Source organism: Trichechus manatus, unplaced genomic scaffold (assembly GCF_000243295.1).
Source record: "Trichechus manatus latirostris isolate Lorelei unplaced genomic scaffold, TriManLat1.0 scaffold00209, whole genome shotgun sequence".
NCBI classification, from domain to species: Eukaryota; Metazoa; Chordata; class Mammalia; order Sirenia; family Trichechidae; genus Trichechus; species Trichechus manatus.
Window position 1 is genome coordinate 3,789,096 of NW_004444145.1, and position 9,803 is coordinate 3,798,898.

General features: G+C 49.8%; 1 protein-coding gene across 1 annotated transcript; it reads right to left on the reverse strand.

Moving 5' to 3' along the window:
* Positions 1 to 1,911: 1,911 nt before the first annotated feature.
* Positions 1,912 to 7,616, reverse strand: LOC101347627 (keratin, type II cuticular Hb1). The gene is made up of 9 exons (XM_004388358.1): positions 7,223 to 7,616; positions 5,946 to 6,154; positions 5,158 to 5,218; positions 4,267 to 4,362; positions 3,866 to 4,030; positions 3,477 to 3,602; positions 2,976 to 3,196; positions 2,463 to 2,494; positions 1,912 to 2,165 (listed from the first exon to the last, which is right to left on the reverse strand). The coding sequence occupies exons 1-9, from the start codon at positions 7,571 to 7,573 to the stop codon at positions 1,912 to 1,914; spliced, it is 1,515 nt and encodes a 504-aa protein (XP_004388415.1). The 5' UTR covers positions 7,574 to 7,616.
* Positions 7,617 to 9,803: the final 2,187 nt, after the last annotated feature.

A 9,803-nucleotide genomic window follows, 5' to 3' on the forward strand; every position in this document is an offset into this window, starting at 1 on the left:
CATTGAGTCAGTTCCGACTCATAGTGACCCCATGCACAACAGAACAAAACACTGCCTGGTCCTGCGCCATGCTCACAGTCCCTGCAATGCTTGGGCCTGTTCTCGCAGCCGCTGTGTCAATCCATCTCGTTGAAAGTCTTCCTCTTTTTCGCTGACCCTCTACTTTACCAAGCATGATGTCCTTCTCTGGGAGCTGGTCGCGCCTGATAACATGTCCAAAGTACGTGAGACGAAGTCTCACTATCCTTGCTTCTAAGGAACGTTCTGGCTGTACATCTTTTAAGACAGATTTGTTTGTTCTTTGGGCAGTCCATGGTATATTCAATATTCTTCACCAACACCGTAATTCAAAGGCATAAATTCTTCTTCAGTCTTCCTTATCCATTGTCCAGTTTTCACATGCATATGAGGCGACTGAAAATATCATGGCTTGGGTCAGGTACACCTTAGTCCTCAAAGTAATATCTTTGCTTTTTAACACCTTAAAAAGTTATTTTGCAACAGATTTGCCCAATGCAATACGTCATTTGATTTTTTGACTGCTGCTTCCATGGGCATTGGTTTGGATCCAAGTAAAATGAAATCTTTGACAACTTCAATATTTTCACCATTTATGATGCTGCTGCTTATTGGTCCAGGTGAGTGAATTTTTGTTTTCTTTATGTTAAGGTGTAATCCATACTGAAGGCTGTAGTCTTTGATCTTCATCAGTAAGTACTTCAAGTCCTCTTCGCTTTCAGCGAGCAAGGTTGTGTGTAAGCATTTTGCATATGTTAAATCATTTAGTTCTCCTAACAACCCTATGAGTAGGTGCTCTTTTTATTATCCTCACTTTAGAGATGTGGAAACTGAGGCACAGAGAGGGTAAGTAAATTGCCCAAGGTCATATGGTAGGAAGGAACAGAGCCCGGTTTTGCACTCAGGCAGCCTGGCTCCAGAGTCTGCGCCCTCACCTTTATGCCACGTCATCATTTTGCTATGTGCTGCTTTCTGTCTTGGAGGCAATTTATCAGCTATGCCAGTTTCCAAACCCAAAAATGACTCCATTAAAAAAAAAACAAAAAGCCATGTCAAAGGTAAAGAATGCCAATAAATTACTCAGGCATGAGTCTTCACGACTAAAAATGAGATGAGTGATGCTCCTTTAAGCTTTGAGTGATAGGTGAATCTAATCTTTATTATCCATCAGTTTACAGATGTGCACAGTTTACAGGGAGGCAGCTGTGGTTTAGGCAAATAAGTATGAGAGATACTCAGACGGCTCAAACCCCAGCTGTACCACCAACCAAGTATGGGACCCTGCCCAAGTTACTGAGCATCTCTGAGCTTCAATTTCTTCATCTGCAAAATGTATTAAAATTGTGTAGATAAGATCACTAAGGGCGTGTAGATAAAATTGCATCATGTCGGGGTCTTTGCTAAATCTGAGACTGCTGTGAGCCCACGGATAGAAGACTGTCCTGGAGACCCCAGGTCTAGGCGTTTCTCTGCCCCATGAGACTTTGGGGACTCTCTCAAACCCGGGCTCCGGAGGAGGTTAACAGAGACATCCACAAGGCCCAGGGCTGGCTATACTGATTTATTGGAAACACAGATCAAGACAGAGATGAACAGAGCAGAGGAGGGAGAGACTGGGGGCTCTGGCCATTGGCTCAGGATTGGGTCCTAGGCCTGGTCCTGCCTGCCCCTGAGCCCCCTTCTTGTGGACATCAGGAGACTTTTCTTTGGGCTAGCCTTTCCCCGCGCAGGGCTGCAGAGCAGAGGAGGGGATCACGCAGAGAAATGAGAAGCGGGGAGCGGAAACGAGGTTTTAAAGTGCAGCATAAACTGCTGAGTGCTTGTTCCAGCTCCCTGGGCAGGGCGGGGCTGGATGGGAGAGATGCTTCGGGCCCAGGGCTTCCGGTGGGGCGCCTAACACTTCCGGCAGCTCCGGGCGAAGGAGTTCACGCCACAGGAGCTGATGCCGTAGGAGCTCACGCCACCAGCGCCCAGGCCACAGGACGTGACGGAATCGCAGGGGCCGCAGGGCGCACAGGGGGCGCATGTTCCGGTGCTCACCACCAGGTTCCCGCTGCAGGGGGCGCTGCAGACGCTGCCTGTCACCGGCCGGGATCCAGACACGCAGAGGTCCCCGCAGACAACCCCGCCCCGGGAGCTGCTGACACCTGCGAACCGCGAAGCCTGAGTCAAAATTCTGGGGAGCAAGTCATCCCACCTCCCAGACGACTGCCCCTCCCCAAGCCCTGAGCTTTGGGTATTAAAAGGCAGGACCTCCTTTAGTTGACAACTCCAGGTCCATTTAGTGTCAAAGTTGCCAAGTCTTTCTTGGTGTCTGACCCCAAATACCTCGTGCTATAATGTCAGCCCACTTTTATATGTAGGTCTCAGTGAAAGCCCTCCTTCCAGACTCTCCTCCCCTTCCCTCACAGCAAACCTTTCCACATAGGGCCTAAATTACTCACAGACATTCACAGCCCCAACGCCTTCACACAGTCTAGAGGGGGAAGAAGAAAAGGGTGATGTTAGTTAGTGACTTGGCCAGGATTCCCGATGGAGCTTCCTGAAATCTTGGGGGAGAATGGATCCACAAGTCGCCAAGGAGGTAGGAGCAGAGGGTCTAATGGAACACTTCCTCTCCAGCTGCACCCTCCCCAAAGGAGTAAATATTAGGTTTACCCCAAGATTGCTCAGCCAAGGGCAAGGGTAGGGCTTGTGCAAGGGGTTGTTGTGTGCTGTCTCGTCTATTCCTACTCAAAGCGACCTTATAGGACATAGTAGAACCGCTCCATAGGGTTTCCTAGGCTGTAGTCTTTGTGGGAGCAGGTCACCAGGTCTTTTCTCTGGCAGAGCTGCTGTTGGGTTTGAATTGACGCCCTTTCAGTTAGCAGACAAGTGCTTAACCATTGTGCCACCAGGGCTTCTTTGTGCAGGGGCTGGGGATGGGAAACTCTGGGCCAGACAGGGATGGGCCCTACCTGTGCTCCTCGCCCTCCAGGAGGCGCCTGTAGGTGGCGATCTCGATGTCCAGGCCCAGCTTGGAGTTCATCACCTCCTGGTACTCCTTGAGCAGGCAGGCCATGTCCTGCTTGGCCTTCTGCAGGGCCTCCTCCAGCCCGGCCAGCTTGCAGCGGGCATCGTTGAGGGCCGCCTCGCCCTGCTGCTCAGCCTGGCTCACTGCAGCCTCTAGCCTGGAATTCTGGGGGCCCAGAAGAGAACAAGGTGGCTTATGGTCCCTGGGTCTCTCTGTTCATTTCCTGGATTTGCTCAGTTTTTCCCACACAACTGGGAACAACCAACCCAGAAATAGGACCTTCTCTCTTTCACCCCCGAGTCTCTCTGAGTGACCACAATCAGGGACTCTAGTCACGTAAACGGGCTGGAGAAGTAATGGGGAGATCCAGATTGTGCACACCTTGGCTGTGTGATCCTGGGGAGGCCCTCAGCCTCTCTGGTCTTGGGCATGGGCTGACCCGTACCTGGCACTTGGCGTTCTCCACCTCAGCCGTCAGCCTCTGGATCATGCGGTTCAGCTTGTTGATCTCCTCCTTGGTGCGGCGCAGGGTCTCCCCGTGCCGGATCACCGTGGCCTTCATCTCCTCGCACTGCAGGAAAGCAGGGATGCTCATCAGGAAACCAGGAATGATTGTGCAGGTTGTACAGTGCTCAGCTTGCTTACCCACACATGGCAGTCCTGCCTGTGCCACCCCAATGAGAGCTGTCTGCACTACCCTGACACATCCCTAGGGAAGGACCCTCCACAGTTGTTGTCAGCATCAGAATCCCCAGACAAAAGAAGCCTTTTCTAATATATACCTTGCACCCTCCCACTGCTATGTCTCGGAGGTGGGTGTCCTGCGTCACTCACCTTGCTGCGGTACCAGGACTCAGCCTCAGCCCGGCTGCGGTTGGCAATGTCATCGTACTGAGCCTTGATCTCGGCGATGATGCTGTCCATGTTCAGGTCCCGGCTGTTGTCCATCTTCACCACAACCGAGGTGTCTGAGATGTGGGAGTGGAGGATGCGGATCTCCTGCAGGGATTAAGGTGGAGGGTGGGAGATGGCAGAAACTTTAGACCACAGCCCCACACACCACAGCCTGAACTCAATCTTCATAGCTTCCCCTGGTCTCCAGCCCCTACTGTGTCAGATGGCCTCATGGACTGCAGCTCCCTGCCCAAACCCCTGTCAAACACCTCAGCTCTAGGAATGAGTCCCTCTCTTCTAGACTGCCTTGCAGGGTTTTTGTCTGCGCCATGCCCCCTCACCTCCTCATACAGTCGCCGAAGGAAGTCAATCTCTTGGGTCAGGGCCTCTACGTTGGCCTCCAGGTCTGACTTTTGGAGGTAGGCACAGTCCACTTCCTGTCAAAGAACAAGACATGATAGGCTCTAGGGGTTCACAGAACTTTGGAAGGTCATTTTATCCATGCCCCTGTCTCTGGGCAGGATCTGCCCTGACTATCCCAGACAATCATGAGTTCCCCTGTCCTGACCAATCCTAGTTCCATGTACCCATCGATTTCATCTTAACTTCCAAGATAGCACCTCCTGATAAACAAGTCCTCCATTCTGGCATGACCAAACCCCTTTGGTTGAGGTCTGGGAGTTAGAAAAGGAATAAATTAATCCTCCCTAAGTCCTTCCTGTCTCCAAGGTCTTTCTGTTTTCTTCAAGTTCACGAAGAGTCCACTTGTATTAAAATTGATTGACTGCACAGGAGTCACGTGCTGTGAAACAGCCTCCCTGTTTTTCTGAAGTTGCTTATCCTTTGCCTTCCAGGGTCTCTGGGGCTCTCTAACTCTTATTTTTTGTTCAAAGGCCCAAGTCAATTCTTTCCCACTTCAATGTAAGCCTCACATTGGCCATTTGCCCCTTGAGATAGCCTCACCTCTCTTCCCCCTGCGCTGGTCCCTCATGCTTGCCGGCCTTCTCCTCACACCTCAGGAAGCCTGCCTGGACTCATGCTCAGCTCTGCTCTCCGGCTCTTTCTCCTATCCTCTCACCACTCCTGGTTTTTCCATTGGCTCTGCAGGTTTGTGTCCTGGCTCCCTATGCCAGTGTCCCCATCAGCCTAGGTGCCTCTAAGGGCAGAGTCTCCTTGGACACTCTCCACACCCATAGTGCCTCTGTACTTAGAATCACCAGATGGACACCTACCTTCTTCAGAGCCACAAATTCATTCTCAGCTGAAGCCCTCAGGGCTACCTCCTCTTCGTACCTGACACGGGGCAAAGGGAGAAGATGGCATTAGGTTTCCCTCACGTCCCGAGGGAGGGCCCTCTCTGAAGGCAGGGGCAGGGTCTGAGTGAGATTCCATCTCCTGAACAGGTTGGGTCCTGCTCTAGGAGGGGCTCTCCCCTTGCTCCTTCTTCTCCTTGGAAGGAGGCCCAAAGAGCATGCTTCCCAGTCACAGGGAAATCCTCCACAGCCCTGTAGCTTGAAGTTCACACTGGGTATCAGCATTCTATTAAATTCTATGCTTCCTGAAGGCCTTATACAGACTACCTGCTCCATAAATATTTTTGCAATTGCACGGACTTTGTCAAATCTCTCTAAGGTGTGCTTGCAAGGATTCTGATAATTAAAACTTATTCTTATTTACCAATCAAGTTACCATAATTTTGGTTTAAATTTCAGAACCTTGGATTCCCCAAATAGTAGAAACCCACGTAGGTGGAGAGGCCAAAGAATTGAGGAATTTTGAGGAAGTCTGGATAATCCAAATGATGGACTTTAGCTCCAGGAGAGCTGTCTGTTCAAACCAAAATTCCTCAAATTTTTAGTCTACAGAGTTGCCCGGGGAAATTAACAAAGCTATGAGGTTTCAAATCCCCAGCTCTAAATCGCTACCAGCCTTCAGCAAATGGGCAAGAGATATTTGCGAGGCTGGTTTAGCTGGCCCTGAGGAGAGATGTAAAAGCAGAACCACTGTCTGCTGCACTCACTTCTTCTTGTAGCCCTCCAGCACCTCCTGCACATGGTTGAGCTCAGAGGCCAGTCTCCCGCTGTCGGCCTCCACGCACTCGGCCTCCCGCCTCAGCGTCTCGATGTAGCCATTGAACAGAGGCTCCAGGTTGCTCTCGCAGCACTTGCGGTTCTGGTAGAACTGCCACTTGGTCTCCAGCAGCTTGTTCTGCTGCTCCAGGAAGCGCACCTGCCATGGGGCGGGAGGAGGGGTCAGATGGCCATGAGCATTTTTTTAGAGATTGGGGTTTGCTGGAGGAGGAAGTACTGGCAACTCCCAGCCTAGGGGATCAGTGGTAGAGGCTAAGAGTGGGTAGAAGGTAGACAACTGGAGGCTGAACATAATCTTTGTTTACTCATTCAAAGAGAATTGAACGAATTATTGGGCAACATATGATTTTGGATTCAGAAAGTCTCCAATAGTCTATTGAACAACATCTAGATTTCCCAAGGATGGATGATATGGGATAATATAGATGTGAGTCCCAAATTACAGAGCCAAGCACTTATGGAGTACTCTATTTTTAAAGGAAAGAAAGGGAAACCTTGCTTCTGCTCTTTTGAGCTGAATTATCCAGGTATTGGGGTTCTCGGGGCTCTAATAACACTGGATCAAGACATATTACAGATCCTTGAGGCCAGGAGGAGTCAGGAGTTCGGTTCAAGGTTGACCTTCTCACTCAGACCAGAATACGCCCCTTCCACCTGGTAATAAGTGGAAACAGTGCCCTGGGGACTGTGCAAAGGGAAGTCAGTACCCTAGTCTCTTTACCTTCAACCTGGGGGGTCTCAGAGGCAGCAACCAATTTACTGGCGCTTTGATTGTTCCTTTGGGGTTCAGGTGACTCTGTCATGTGACATCCCCTGAGAACCAAGAGCTCAGGCCACATCAAGTTCTTAGGGTGAAATCAGGGCTGGGAGCTTCTGAGACTGAGTGTATGAAGTGACCTTCTCATTAGACTGGCACCTCTTGCCTTGCTCTGGCTCTGCGTCTGTCTCATTGGTCAGATTGGGGCGGGGTGGGGTCGGAGAGCGGTGTGTTGTGACGCTGTTATATTCTCTTTGTGTTTATCAGTTGATTTGCACAGGTTGTGTATAATGACTTCATCATCAGAATTGCAGTATCTGGTTCTGTTGTCCCCTCCATCAGACTGAGAACTCTACGTGCAGTTTCCTGCCTCTATCTTTCCCCTCAGTGGCCAGCCTGAGTCCTGCACATGGGTGAGGGTTCAGGAAGAGTGTGATCAAGGGCACTCACCTTGTCGATGAAGGCAGCAAACCTGCTGTTGAGGCTCTTGATCTGCTCCTTCTCCTCGTGCTTCACGCACTGTGCGTTGGGGTCGATCTGCAGGTTGAGGGGCGTGAGCAGGCTCTCATTGACTGACACGGTGGTGATGCAGGGGGCGCTGGGCCCGCTCACGCCGCCAGAGCGGTAGCCGAAGCTGCGGAAGCCCCCGCAGACGCTGCGGCTGCCGAAGCCTCCGCTGAGGCCGCGGTAGCAGGAGATGCCGCAGTACGGGGCGGCGGTGATGCAGCAGCGGCTGGGCCGGGGCCCGCAGGCCGAGACGCAGCTGAAGGTGCGGCCGCGGAATCCTGATCCGCAGGTCATGGTGCTTCTGGAAGGTTGGGATGCAGAGGACAGAATGAAGATCTGGAGTTCGAGTGGAAACTCCAATGTGCTCCTCTTGGCGCCCCAGCCCTATTTATGCTCAGACTCTGAAGGGCTTGGCTATGCAGATGGGGTTTGGGCAATTTGCCGCTTTATGGGCTTGGGCGGTTAGCCGGGCCCAACGCCTCTCCGGAATGTGCTTTAAACGTGGAGTGGCCCGCACCCTCCTCTGTGTAAAGGCAGCCAGCCCCTGGGCTGTAGAGGCACTCAGCAGGTTTCATTTTCAAAGTGCCTCGGGCACTGGGGAGGAGAGAGAAGAGCGAGGGGAGGGAGGAATGGGACCAGAAGAGGAGGGGAGGGGAGGCTAGGTGCTGGGAGAATGAGGGGAGGGGACCTGTGGGCTGTGTGTGTGTGCACACGCGTGCGGGGGACCCAGAGAAGGCTGAGGAATTAATAAATAACCTCCAGATGCTTCCATTCCAGTAGTGGCCAAGGTGTTACTAAGACAGAAATCCGGATTTCCCCATCCTCAGACTGTCCAGCAGGCTGCCGAGAAACATCTGATTTTTCCTACCATAGCAACAGTCAGCAATTTATTTGTCTTTTATGTCTTTTTTCAAGTTTCGAGTTTTCAAACATATAGAAAACTTGAAAGAATAGTACAACAACAAATACCCACAGATCCTTCACCAAGATTCAACAATTTTTAACTTCATGCTCTATTTGCTTTCACGTTTGCCCACCTATTTGACAGGTAAGCTACAGAAAGCATAGCACGTCACCCTTACATACTTCAGCATGTATTTAAGAATGGGCTCATTTCTTAAGAAAAAGAAACATTTTCACATGTAAGAAAATTAACAATTCTAAAGAATCATTTACTATCCATTCCAAATTCAATTTTCTCAATTGTCCCAAGAAATTTTTATAGGCTTTATGTGATTTAACTTGTTGTCTATTCCTTGTGTTTTGTATAAACTGGAGGTTAAGTCTAGAGCTGGGCTGTCCAATATGGTAGCCAATAGACACATCTGGCTATTTAAACTTAAATTAATTAAAATTTAGCTAATTGATTAACAATCTAGTTCCTCAGGTGCGCTAATCACATTTCCAATCCTTAATAGCCACAGCTGACCAGTGACTACCTTATTGGACTGAGCAGATATAGGATTTCCACTATCACAGAAACTTCAATGGGACAGTGCTGGTCTAGAGGCTTGATTAAGTTTAGGTTAAACATTTTTGGGCAGAATACTTCATAAGGGATGCTGAATAACTCTTAGTGTATCACACTAGGAATCACAAAATGTCAAGTTGTCCTACTATTGGTGATGCTAAATTTGATCACTTGAATACATTTTCCCCTTTGCAATTAGAAAGAATCTGTAGGGAAACATAGGTCTTTTTTGGATGAGAGGGCATTTCTCTTTTATTGGACAACTACTATATGTTCATCATTATATGATGCAAACTACCTCCAATTTCCACCTCAAACTTATGAAGTATATACCATTATCCCCATTTTACAGATAAGAATACTGAGGCTCAGAGAGGTTAAATAACTTGCTCCAAGTCCCCCAGCTGGTGCCATGCCTTCCCGCCTACAGGCTGTGACAACCTGTGGATTTCCTAATCCCTGGGAAAGCTCAAGAGGGTAGAGAAGATTGTTTAGGAGGGGCTATCTGTGCATTTAGGGTTGGGGAGAGTCAGTCTAAGGAAGGTCGGCACAGTCAGAGAGGTCTGGATGGTAAGAACCAGGAGGGGCCAGTCAGGGGTGTGTGTGGCACAAGGGCTTTATGAGGCTGTTTGGGGCTGGAGAGGGGTGTTGGCTTGATCTGCAGGGCCTTGTGGCTGAGAATTGGAGGAAGTTTTCATTATCTGATACCTCTTGGGTGTATTGTAGTCACCTTGATAGGTTGTTTTCTCTTCTTCTTATCCCCACTCCAAAACAGCAGGTTCTAGAAAAATTATCTCATAAAGTACAGACGTTTGAATTAAATTGAAGCGAAGAATGTTGTTGTTAGTTGCTGTTGAGTCAATTCTGACTCATGGCGACCCCTTGTACGCAGAGTAGAACTGCTCCGTAGGGTTTTCAAGGCTGTGACCTTTCAGAAGCAGATTGCTAGGCCTCTGGGTGGGTTCAAATCACCAATGTTTTCGCTAGTAGTTGAGCACTTAACTGTTTATGCCACCCAGGGCCTCCTTGAAGAGACGAATCAAACCAAAAAAA

What these genes read in the sequence shown, in the direction of transcription:
- LOC101347627 (XM_004388358.1), bottom strand. Translation starts at nt 7,573, where the DNA reads ATGACCTGCGGATCAGGATTCCGCGGCCGCACCTTCAGCTGCGTCTCG. An exon ending in TTCGGCGACTGTATGAGGAG is followed by an intron (nt 4,031 to 4,266) that starts GTGAGGGGGCAT and finishes TAATCCCTGCAG; the next exon opens with GAGATCCGCATCCTCCACTC. An exon ending in TGGAGAACGCCAAGTGCCAG is followed by an intron (nt 3,197 to 3,476) that starts GTACGGGTCAGC and finishes CTGGGCCCCCAG; the next exon opens with AATTCCAGGCTAGAGGCTGC.